Source organism: Zophobas morio, unplaced genomic scaffold (genome assembly GCF_036711695.1).
Source record: "Zophobas morio isolate AGI-343-1 ecotype UQ-CSIRO unplaced genomic scaffold, CSIRO_AGI_Zmor_V1 ptg000024l, whole genome shotgun sequence".
Lineage (NCBI taxonomy): Eukaryota > Metazoa > Arthropoda > Insecta > Coleoptera > Tenebrionidae > Zophobas > Zophobas morio.
The window spans coordinates 17,256,280-17,267,876 of NW_026972129.1; the positions used below are offsets into that span (position 1 = coordinate 17,256,280).

Consider the following 11,597-nt stretch of genomic DNA (forward strand, 5'->3'; position numbering starts at 1 on the left):
AGAGAGTTGGTCGACGGACTCGATTACAATACTTCCTTCGCTTACGCTCGGGAAGTAAAAATGTCGAAAATATTAAAATAACTATTCGATGTGATGTAGAATGGACAATGATCTTGATGCAAACAAGTTTAAGATAAAATGTTTTAAAATTTTCATGTGACTATTGGCTCTTTTTAAAAAAGTCGCTTAGCATCGTACAGAAAAAAGTACCCACTTTCATTTTTCAAAAAAAAGTAATATTGTATTTAAAGATAGAAAGTTGGAGAGGGTGACACTGCAAAAGTACTCACCATAACATTTTACATTCTTTTTATTTCATTTTATCACTCAACTTGTCATTAAAAATAAGTTTTATTACTCGTTGAATAAGGAAGCTATATTTTTTTATCATAGCTCGATTAAAAAAACAACTTAAATTCTGCCAAATTGTTAACTGAATGTCCTATTTTCTGGATTAGATGTTTTTAAATTGAAATTGAATAGTGATTCCAAATTTCAAAAACCGTTAAACCTATTTTACTTTATGTATCGTGATACATCGTATTTTGATATTCAGAACTTTTGGTTATATGAAAATTCTATAGCAAGTAGTTCGATAGTTTCGAAAATTATCTTTCTAGTAAGTTTGTAAGGAACACCAGACCGACAATGATAAAGAGATGGAAATAGAATTCTAATTCTAATTTTATATTCTATGAGCTCTGGAATATGCAAGTAGGTATTCTTTCAAATGTCCCTCAACTATCGCTCTTTACGCCTTCACCAAAAGAGATAGTTGCCAGAATACATCACAAATAAATTAAATTCGTATACTATGGATGAAATGAATATTTATTACAAGTTACATCCACCACACACAAAACCACAACAAACACATCAATTTTATCTATACAGAGAATAATATTAATAGTGATAGATTGTCGATTTGGAAACGTGCTTTTGACCTACGTACTAAAATAACCAAGAAACACGATAACAATAAAAAAACAAAAAATAACAGGCCATCAGTTTCCTGTAAAAGATTATGTCACACTGATTGCAACGAGTAGATCCTTAAAATGGTGTGATAAAGATTCACATTAAACCGAATAAAAAGAAAACAGCAGCTTTAGCTCAAAATTAGATTAGATTAGATTAGGACAAATACATTTTTGTTACATAATATTTTATTGCACAGGCTCCTTATCACATTTATTATGTCTTCACAATTTTTTGGCACGAATAGCAGAACGATCTCTGATTATACGTAACATCAATAATATAACCACTTTCAGAAGAAATTTAATAAAAAGTTATTTATCATTTTCCTGAAAAAAACTTCCTAGAATTTTATAATTTTAAGATAACTACCTACTAGTGTCACCTTTATTTCCACTGGCGTGGTACTTGAATTTAGCTAGCGCATCATGAATGACTTATTTATAAACCTAGAAAATAAAAATTTTGCTTCATTTAGGCCCCCCTACTCTAGGTGTACGCTTTCGAACTACTCACTATACAAACCCGAGTTCATGGTCTGAGGAGCGTCTGCTACATAAACTTTTACAACTAACACATCAACACATATCGCACTTGCAAGACTAATTTATGGATAATTTGTAACGAAAAACAAATTCTTGTCGGAAGCGGAATCCTTTGCATAAATAATTTTTGGTTTCAGATTAAACAACATGTCAACGATCGAACGAAAAGAATACCAAGAAACAAAAATAATGCGAACCGTGTCGCCAGTTCGCAACATCCGCAGTTCCAATCAAAACTTGGCAGAGTTTGATCACAATTTAGACTACTTGCTAGAGGACCTTCAAAATTCGGTCTCCCGTCCAGGCAGCTCTCTAGGAACATACCGCGAAAACCCAAAATCCATAGAAACTACAAAAACCAACTCGCTTAATCGCTTCGCTAACGTAAAATCTTCTAATCCTGTAACCGAATACTCATCCGATGATACTTACAGCTACACGGTATGTGATCAAAAATTCTTCAAATCTTTCGCCGAACTAAATTACCGAAATAAAAAATTTTAGTCGCCTGATGGCAAGAAGCACGTCACCGGGTACAAAAAGGAAACCTATTCTTATAAAAGCAGCGGCAGTGGTCCACCTGAAAATGTGCGGATGCAAAACAACATCAACCAGTTGGATTCGCTCTTGGACGACTTGCAACAAGTGAAGAATGCGCCGTTCCCGGAAAAAGGTGAGTCGTGTTCACACCTACGTGACTAATAATCATTGTTCCGAAAAATATTGTTAAAGACTTTAATTTCGTACTGACTCACGGGATATTTATAAAAGCGTTTGTTTTCCAGATTCTTATAATAACACTGGCGCTGATCCAGAATTTCAGTAAGTAGATTGTTGATTTAATTTCATTCGGTACTCCGAAATTTATTTTGATTCGCAGAAGAAACACCACGACCTCTTCGAAAAGGTCGGTGCAACGGGAATTACACTATGGCGATACTCCAAGATCGAGCTCCAGAAGTCGGACTTTGGAAAGGGCGGAGAAGGAAGGGTCGATCACTAGGGAGATCCAGTACACAAATGAAGGTTTCTACTAAGATGTTTTGGTCTTTTCAATGCTGAGTGTTTTCTGTGTAGGGACTTATGGAGACTTGCGACAAGTTAGAGGAAGATCGCCTTCCCCTTCGTCCAAAACTTCTACTCTGACTAAACAGAAAAAAGTCACCAACATGCATACTTATCCCATGGAAGTGGTGGAAACCACGAGTCCTGATATTAATCCAGAAATTTTGGCCCACCTTGACCCCAGCCTTCACCCTCCTGGCAATACTAAAGTAACCACTACCATTAAAACTTACACTTACGAAATTCCCGGAACAGGGAACTACCCCACGAATCTCGAGACTCCAGCGGATACGGATAAATATGTCTATTCTCCGAATCAGACCCAAACTACCCCCAGTAAAAGTTTCGTTTACAAGAAAGTTGAAAACAAGTCTTCCGAAAACACTTTCAATTATCCGTCGTATCAAAAACCAACACCACCAGGTTTTACTGAAACCGTAACCACTAGAACGTATCAGCCAGGTTATACACCCGACGTACCACCAAACCAAAGTTACGTATACAACGAAACTACCACCACTCGACAGGTCGATGAAAATACTCAAAGAGGTAGTCTTCCCCGCAATCAGAATCTTCCACCAAAAGCTTACATCATTGAAGAACATCACAATACTGTAACTAATAAAAATGTCAACCGTCCATATCCTGATGACCGAGACTATCCTCGGGGAAATCCTCCGCGCCAGGACACTTACATTATTAAAGAAATCCATGACACAAACACAACCAATATTAACCGCCCATACCCCGACAGAGATTATCCTCCTCCTACCCAACACTATGTGAAAGAAATCCATGACACAAATACCACTACGAACGTCCACCATCCTTATCCTAACGGATACCCTCCAAATGAACCCAATAGAACCATCATCTACAAACATGAGACCCGTACTACCAATAACTATGGACCTGGCAATAGACCTGGACCTGGACCCAACGATGTTGAGAATTTCGATCCCAATCATCCGCCGTATCCACATGATAATCGACGACCAAACGAACCACTCAATATCCAGTACAGGTACAAGTCGGAGAGTACCACGACTAATAATTATAAGGCTGGCTACCCACCGAGTGACGAAACCCAAGCGTTGTTGCCCAAACCCTTCCCAACTGAAAACCAACCGGATGGACCTCCGAAAAGACTGGACCAGCTTTTGGCTGATATTGGTAATGAGGTACGTATCTATACGTTAAACGAAAAATTTTGTCTCACATCAAAGTACTACAGTTTGACGAGTTCTTGTTTCAACAAAGCGGCAAAAGTCAACGCCTACTTTAATCTAACGGTCTTCGATTGTTTGTGGTTAAGCAGAAAGCGTTTTTTTTTTATTTTTTATTAATTTTAATAACATAAAAACAGACGAGACGTGTTGATTTTGCATGTCACGTTTTGTGGTTAAGCAAAATTTTCTACCTTCATGTCATCCAGCCATTTGCAATGAATATTTATTTCGAATAATAAAACAATACAGACATGAGAACCTCATCCGCATGACCAAAAATATGTGGAACGCCATGAAACATTCATCTAGCCGGTAACGGTCTGGACGTGATAGTAGCAGTATATAATGAATAAAATTAAAACGACTAAAAAAGTTAGATTTGATACAGTCATTGATGTAGGGAAGAAATAGAAGAGTGTCAGTTACAGTGCACATGGACTTGTATCAAATAACTATTCTGTTTAGTAAAAACGGAGTTGAAGAATTTTACTGCACTATGAAAACGATATTGAAGAAACGATAGACATTTTCAACAAAATTTAGAACAACTAAGAAAATTTGGCGGTGGTTCTACAATATTCCGACTTTAAGAAAAGGTTGAAAGTAGAAGCTTCATTAGATTTCTAAAATATTCAGGAATTAAAGCTAACCTTCTAGAAGAATTTCTCTTTCGAAGGAATAGAGCTAGAAAAAATTGAACTGCATTGATATAAGAGTTCTAAATGGGAGTCAATGAAAATCTATGAAAATTATAAGATTCCAGACAAAGACGTTAATCCTGATCAATTATAATGGATACAAATATTTTTAAAAATATTCTAATAGAATAGTTCAAAATCGCTAGTGGAGAATTTTAAACTAAAATAGAAAAGACAAGGAGATTTGTTTTTTTCAGTAGAAAAAACCCAACAAGTTTTTGAATATTTCATTACAAAATATAATACCCTAAACGGAATTAACGGACACCGTCAAAGAAAAGTACCTGCACTAACTTGTAAACTAATAATAAGATATGTAACGTCTTTGTTTAAATTTCGACAAGGCGGCAAAAGTCAGTTTTGCATTTTTTTGTCTTAATATTCATAATCTTCCCTTCACAACAAAAAACTGAAACATGTTTAAAATGTTAAATTTCATCCCCACACTTCTCTACAAATTTACCCTTTTAAACATGTTTTCAATTTATTGTCGTGAAAAGAAAACTATATAGGACACATATTAGAAAAAAGAAAGCATAATACAAATCCCGCCCACCGCCCCTTTCTCAATTGTGATAACTGTTTTTCTTTATTGTGAGCCGAGAGGCAGAGCTTAATTGCAAAATCCTTATTTCCCTACAAGAAACTACCATGTGAAACATGTTTTTAGGTATCATGGTGTGATAACCCAAACATCCCGCCTTAAATTGACATGTGAAAAAGATTTGAAAAGCCTCCGAAAATTTCAAAAATTAAAAAATTTGGCCTTAGCTGTAATCGTTTAACAAAAAGAAAACCTAAATTGTATTTGTTTGTTTTTTTTGTGGCGGAATGAGTTCAGATGGAAGTGGTGGACCCCAATGTTAGAAAAGTACCGCTAAATAAAACACAAAATATATGGAGGACACAAAATCACGTATTCCTCCACTGACAAAAAAAAAGAAAGAAAAAAAAGCTGCGACTAAGTTGTGCCGGTTGAAAACACTTCTTACTGATCAGCTTCAAAACAAAACTTGCCTAACTTTGAATGGAATCAAATCAAACTTTCTGAATCAATCCAAATATATGCAGTGGGGCGCACAGCGACAGCGGCATCAGAGCGCTATAAGAATGTGGCGATCGAACTATATCAATTTTATTCTAGAACACATCAAAAATACTCGGGGGGGGGGGGGGCGGTGTAGCACGAGCCGAATTTGGGGCTCCTGGTCCTGGCTGTTCTCCCCTCACGGCGATGATTATATTCTATCGGCAAGCATGCCGCCCAGCACCCCTTTATCAAAAAGAAACGTGCCGCGCGATAAGGCCGTTACGGTCGCAAACTCGTGGTTGAAAATCACCGCTATAGATAAGTTGACGGCGTCACGTCATCCCGACCGCTCCCCTGACTTCTATTCAAGGCCTGCATCCTTTTGTGCAGATGGCGCGACAGCCAGCTCGACAAGGATCCGCGCACTCCGCTTCCGCCACGTGTATTTGTGTTATTTATTTACATGTTCAACTTCTACATATAACTAATATTAAACTACAACTAAACAAGTGTCAAAGTTTCAAAAAGAGCAATAAACAAAACTTCAATTCACCATACATTCTCGAGAAATTTGAAACACTAAAGAATTCTTATCTGAGATTAAAATTGGATGTCAGGCAATCTATATGATGGAAGCATTAATCAACAAAATATTTACATGCTAAAAAAAAACTAGCAAAGATTTATACAACCAAAAAAATCTGGTGTAAAATAAAACTGTGCAGACAAAAATATTACGTGAGGTTGGGAACTGCAGAGAAAATTTTCGTTCAATTTAAATTGTACAGCAAAGAAAATTACTCACGCTAAAATTGTGAGATAGAGAAAAATTGCATGAGGTGAAAAATTGCAAAACTAAAAAATTTAAAAAATGCATCCAGCGTCGCGAGAATGTTTCTCGGTGGTGTAATTTCCAACGTCGCGAGAAAATATGTCTCGGTGATGTCATGATGATAACGACGATAATAAGTGCCCAAGAGGAAAAACTTCTAGTCCCCCTGTACCTCAGTGCATTATATTATGAATTCTGTCGTACTTTTCCCAGAGTGGGACAGAATTAGCTGCCATAAATGAACTATTAACAATCTTGTGTGAAGAATTAGGAAGTTATGTAATGTAACACTTAAGTATAAACATCCAGAAACCTTATTCATAACTTGATAAACAAAGGATGAATCCTAACCAAGTGAATTTCATGAAATGTCTTACCAAGTGTTTTATCTGAACAATCCCTGACGGTTAAACTTGTGTTAGAACCAGTAACGATTAAAATCGTAACATGAACTGTGAATTTACAAACAATACATCAAATTTACACCACGTGTTGGCGTTGGTCGAAAATTCGCATATGGCGTCGTTGTCTTTACGATTAATTTTCGTTAAACAAAGGCTCTCCCTTTTTTATTAACTACCAAACCCACTAAACTTTATCTAGCTACCTTACCGCGTCCTTCACTTACAGCAAACAAAACAACAATAACGTGCCACCTACCCTCTACCAAACAATTGAACTTCATTACCAACCCTCTCACTAGATACTACCCACAACTTTCCCTAGGAGAGCTACCAACTACCCAAAAAGAATTAAACGTGCACATGGTTGCCTGTGTTTAACGATTTTCTTGATTGAATTTTTTTCAAATTCAAATTATTTAAATGCGATTTCGCGCCGCTGTTTTTTTTTTCAGCATGAATTTTTAATTCAAATCTGGTCACCACAATGGTGTTGAAACAAAGCTGTATACGTCAAGAAAAAAAAAGTCAAAAATTAAGCCCCGCCCACCCACCCTCGTCTCAAATGTGATGAATTTTTCATTCGTTGTCAGACCGAGGGGCAGAGCTTAATTGTAAAATCGATGTTTCCCGCCAAAATAAAAATTTACCATTTTAATAAACGTTTTAAATATCTTGTCGTGAAAACATCATCATCGCATATATCTAGTCCGGGGGCGAAATTTAAAAAAAAATCAATATTTCTCTACAAGAACTTATCGTCTAAAACATGTTTCTAAGTATGGGGTTGAAAGAAACCTGTATAGATTTAGAAAAAAAAGCAAGAGATTTTTACTATACCTACCTATAATACATATTTATTAGTGTTAATATCATTTCCATTTCAAAATGTGAATTTTCATCGTATTTGAGTCTTTTTTATAAGAATTAACATTCAGATGTTGGAAAAACCTAAATATAACTTCCTCGGTTCCATAAACGTAATCAATTAATTTGTTTTAGCCCCCCAACAGTCCATACAATGCTAGTTTTAACGCACACGAACACGAAATGGAACAGAAGAAAAAAATCGAGACTCTAAAACGTCAGCAGGAAGAGGTTGAAGACGCGCAGAAAAAAGAACCTGTGCTGAAGAGCAAAAATGTGTCGGGTCCTCCAGTTTACTACCCACCTGGACATGAACTGTTTGCCCAAAAAGAAGAAAGTGGCGCCTGGAGAGCAGAAGTAAGTTTTGATTAAAATCTGTTACAACACATTTTATTATGTTGTGTTGTAGGGCGGCTATCAGAGAGCATCCGGAAAATATAAATACGAAGCAGAGAGTAAAAGCAAATCAAAAAGCAGTTCAGGTGCGGCGGTGGTGCCGGTGTGTTTACCTTTATGTTGTGGCTTGCCATGTACCATTCTTTAGAAGAAATTGGCTCAAAATTAAATTATTAACAAAAATTAAAGGTGCCTTAATGTTTGTCATATACCTCATCAACGTATCCGAGGATTTTGTTTAATAATTTATACTGTTGTTTTTGTATTATTTAACATTGTTTATTATTGTACATATTAAATTTTGGTATAAAGAGGTTTAAATCTTGCAATTCCTGTACTAGGATTAATATGATGTATTAAAAACGATAATTCTTTATTCGTTGACTAATTCTTGCCTCACTATTAACAATACTGCATTGATGTAAAGATGTATTTTATTATAAATAAATTTACAAATGTTACTGGATATTTTTACTCCTATCCTGAACTAGACCCAATAATACACAATCAGCCTCCAACAAGGTGACATCTTTCTCGTATCCTAAAAATTTCGACGACAATTCGAGCTGTTTTATGAGTAAACGCACTCTGGTGCCTCTCACATATTCACTGAAACACATTGATTCGGGTAATGCTATAATTGCATAAACAACCCTTACCCAGCATTTTTCTTTGGTCGTGGACAAACACAATGGAATTTCCAACCGAAATCTATATATAGGTCGTCATCCACCACATGAAATATTTTTCCAGTTACGACTTTACCTTCAGGGTCACCTAACTAAATGAAAATTATTCTAGTAAATGAAAGAAACTTAATTATGAACATACGTCAACAAATTTTGAATTACGAAGCAAGGATGCAAAAGTTTGTGGAAGTTCTTTACTTTCTTCTGTCTTTAGGGTCTCAAATTTTTCAAATGCTTGTGCATAACCTCCAAGTTTTGAGTCGGGCGGTTTTTCTCCACTAGCGTCTGAAGACAACGTTCTAACACATTTTAAATTGACAATTTTTGGATTTAATCTAACTAATTTATTTAAAGATCTTAACAAAGCCATCGATTATTTATATTTGTATTTGCACCTAACCTAAAACTTGATTTAAGTTGACAGTTTTAAAAACACGTGAAGTTATGTAACAACCGTACAGGTTATGTACATATGCATCTGCTTTTCGGTAAATATAAAATCATTGAAAATCTCGCACAGTCTCCTATTTTATTGATTTTTCAAATTTTTGTCTTTGAATAAAATTTTGCGCGATTTTTAAACATAATAATTGCTGTAACGACTGATAAAATTTGAATTTTTTCTTAACCATTGGCCTCCCTGAATAAATGTCAAAAAAATTATCCAACTAACTTCACGCGTCAAAACCAGTGAGCCGGTCTCAGTGTTCATATTTTTAGTACCTTGAAATTATTAATTTTTATACACGTGATTCTCACGACTCTCCAGAAATTGAAAAATGCCTTGCCCTGGTATTAAACCTCTTACCGGAAAGTTAGGACTGAAACCCTTGACATGTCAGAACATTTTATTCTACTACGCACCAATTCAAGGGGTTGTAAGTTACACATCTTTATCCATTAACGTCATGAACCCATCATTAATACTAAGGTGACTTCTAAAAAAAAACCATGCGGAGTAGCGTTACAGCTTGAGCAATTTCAGGTTATTTCCTCGTAGAGATATTACAAATATTTTGTTGGTTAACACCCTTGTTGGGTCTGGTTTATATTTGTATAACAGACCACACCTCAGTGCATTAGACAAGAAGGAGCGAATTGTGTACAGGTAATTAACACGTTGTGGCTAATTGTTGATTATTAAGTCATTCAAGATGATTTTAGTACCTTTGGAGCTGTGACTTTTTCCTTGGGTTCTGTGTTAATTTGGGCTATCCTCAGGAGTGTTGTGCCTGAGAATGTACCACTGTGTACAATTTGTGGAATTGGATCAGGTCTTGCAATGATTAAACTAGGGCGTGGATATGTGGATCACGTAGATAGTCTAGTTAAGAAGTAAAGCGAAACATGTACCTTAATACTTGAGCTTACCATATTAATAAACTTGAAGTAGTTGGTACATTTGTAGTTGTTTCTAGTCCCGCTGGACTAACTTTTAAAAAGAAGTCCTCCACTAAAGTGTAAATGTGGTTTTAATGTCAAATGTTACTGGGTGATGTACCATTAACACTTCACTTACTTTAAAACACTGTAAATGTAAGATGATAATGAATTTCTACTTCATTTATTTGTTATCATTTTGTACAAATGTTAAACTGACGCAAGCGAAAATAAACGTGTATGACATTATTTGACATTTTTATTATTATATAATTCAAAATTGGTGATGGCCATACTTAACACGTAATTTCAGCAACTAAAATGAAGAAATTAAAAATACAAACTTGAGTACATAGATGCGAAGATGGCCGAAATTTTAGACACTCCTCCAGAGGGAAGTGATTATATTAATGCTGAAATGGAACATCGACACCTGCTAAAATTCCTTGAATTGTTTTATATTACTGCTACACTTCAGGGAAGAATTGCATATTTTTTAATGTCAATTCATGCAGTGAATCCATCCATTTTAAAAAGGTAAATATTTTGTTGTAGAAACAATAATATTCTGATCGCACCATATCTAGTTTTACAGATTATAATCCTAAAAAGTACTTATTTGCTAACATGGTGTATGGTGTTGGTGTAATGCTTTACTGTAGACCGTCAATGAGGGCTATAAGTAGATTTAATCGGACCGTCTTTAGGTAATATAGGAGTATTTTTAAATTTTTCGCACTAATAGTACAAATGTATAAATATTGATTCTGATTTTAGTATTTTAGGGTCCTTGATGTTTAATCATTCCAGCCTGTTATTCTATGGATGGTTAGTTGAAAATTTTTCTCACCGGCCTTATATCTTAACGTTTTTGGGATTTATTAGTGGGAGAGTTATGATGCTGCATTTACTGGCATACTTGTACCATGTGGATTCCAGATATCGCGGGTTCCATATAAGACCGTACCCAGAATATGAGTCTATGTATCGTCAACATTAATAAACTAAATACAAAATGTATTGGCTTGTATATCTCGTGTTAGGTTAACCATTAATAGGTTACTGCTATCATTTAATTATTTTTTTAAAACGGATTATAGATATGTGGTAAGTTAAGGTTTAAAGCTTCAGTTTTAATTTTCCCGGGGTTAACTCGATTCCACTCGATACAAATCGAAGCTTGGCGAATACACCAGGCACGAGTTTATTGGATCTCAGCACAAATAGAGTTAAAATTGTGTAAGAATAAAAGAATAATTTATTACAAATGAGTTGAATTCACTTGCAATAAATTAACCTTTTTGTCAGTTTGACAAGAATTCAAAGTTCGTATTGTGTATTACTATGCAGTATTATACAGGATTTGCATACATTTTTCGTATATTAATGGTTATCTGTGACATTTGCACATACCTTACAGGATATTGGCCACTTCTTAGTAATGGCGGATATTTTTAAGGTTTTAATTACAAATCAGTGCTCACTTT

At 35.3% G+C, this 11,597-nt stretch overlaps 4 protein-coding genes across 5 annotated transcripts in view; 3 read left to right on the forward strand and 1 right to left on the reverse strand.

Annotated features, from left to right (window-relative positions):
• Positions 1–8,502, forward strand: part of LOC135134809 (uncharacterized) — a 36,881-nt gene extending 28,379 nt beyond the window's left edge. The window contains exons 1-8 of one of the 2 annotated variants that reach the window (XM_064063642.1): positions 1,528–1,598; positions 1,661–1,964; positions 2,028–2,196; positions 2,309–2,345; positions 2,404–2,549; positions 2,601–3,769; positions 7,781–8,002; positions 8,055–8,502. In XM_064063642.1, the coding sequence (XP_063919712.1) occupies positions 1,588–1,598; positions 1,661–1,964; positions 2,028–2,196; positions 2,309–2,345; positions 2,404–2,549; positions 2,601–3,769; positions 7,781–8,002; positions 8,055–8,189 (2,193 nt within the window). In that variant the 5' untranslated portion in view covers positions 1,528–1,587 and the 3' untranslated portion in view covers positions 8,190–8,502. Of the gene's footprint in view, positions 1–1,527; positions 1,599–1,660; positions 1,965–2,027; positions 2,197–2,308; positions 2,346–2,403; positions 2,550–2,600; positions 3,770–7,780; positions 8,003–8,054 lie in introns of those variants that run through there. The other variant, XM_064063643.1, reaches the window with a different exon arrangement.
• Positions 8,458–9,304, reverse strand: LOC135134810 (small ribosomal subunit protein bS1m). The gene is made up of 3 exons (XM_064063644.1): positions 8,873–9,304; positions 8,701–8,822; positions 8,458–8,650 (listed from the first exon to the last, which is right to left on the reverse strand). Exons 1-3 carry the CDS (start codon positions 9,098–9,100, stop codon positions 8,500–8,502), a joined length of 501 nt encoding a protein of 166 aa, XP_063919714.1. The 5' UTR covers positions 9,101–9,304; the 3' UTR covers positions 8,458–8,499.
• Positions 9,305–9,402: 98 nt separating this feature from the next.
• LOC135134812 (uncharacterized) lies at positions 9,403–10,129 on the forward strand. The gene is made up of 3 exons (XM_064063647.1): positions 9,403–9,661; positions 9,716–9,838; positions 9,895–10,129. Exons 1-3 carry the CDS (start codon positions 9,510–9,512, stop codon positions 10,067–10,069), a joined length of 450 nt encoding a protein of 149 aa, XP_063919717.1. The 5' UTR covers positions 9,403–9,509; the 3' UTR covers positions 10,070–10,129.
• Positions 10,130–10,231: 102 nt separating this feature from the next.
• LOC135134811 (uncharacterized) lies at positions 10,232–11,128 on the forward strand. The gene is made up of 4 exons (XM_064063645.1): positions 10,232–10,647; positions 10,698–10,817; positions 10,888–10,938; positions 10,996–11,128. The coding sequence occupies exons 1-4, from the start codon at positions 10,475–10,477 to the stop codon at positions 11,108–11,110; spliced, it is 459 nt and encodes a 152-aa protein (XP_063919715.1). The 5' UTR covers positions 10,232–10,474; the 3' UTR covers positions 11,111–11,128.
• Positions 11,129–11,597: the final 469 nt, after the last annotated feature.

Bases quoted from the DNA above. Each gene is read 5' to 3' on its own strand.
- LOC135134810 (XM_064063644.1), bottom strand. From the start codon at position 9,100: ATGGCTTTGTTAAGATCTTTAAATAAATTAGTTAGATTAAATCCAAAA. The intron at 8,823-8,872 runs GTATGTTCATAA...ATTTTCATTTAG, and splicing joins GTAATTCAAAATTTGTTGAC to TTAGGTGACCCTGAAGGTAA. The intron at 8,651-8,700 runs GTAAGGGTTGTT...AATGTGTTTCAG, and splicing joins CGACCAAAGAAAAATGCTGG to TGAATATGTGAGAGGCACCA.
- LOC135134812 (XM_064063647.1), top strand. From the start codon at position 9,510: ATGCCTTGCCCTGGTATTAAACCTCTTACCGGAAAGTTAGGACTGAAA. The intron at 9,662-9,715 runs GTGACTTCTAAA...GAGCAATTTCAG, and splicing joins AACCCATCATTAATACTAAG to GTTATTTCCTCGTAGAGATA. The intron at 9,839-9,894 runs GTAATTAACACG...AGATGATTTTAG, and splicing joins AAGGAGCGAATTGTGTACAG to TACCTTTGGAGCTGTGACTT.
- LOC135134811 (XM_064063645.1), top strand. From the start codon at position 10,475: ATGGCCGAAATTTTAGACACTCCTCCAGAGGGAAGTGATTATATTAAT. The intron at 10,648-10,697 runs GTAAATATTTTG...CACCATATCTAG, and splicing joins AATCCATCCATTTTAAAAAG to TTTTACAGATTATAATCCTA. The intron at 10,818-10,887 runs GTAATATAGGAG...TTCTGATTTTAG, and splicing joins TTTAATCGGACCGTCTTTAG to TATTTTAGGGTCCTTGATGT.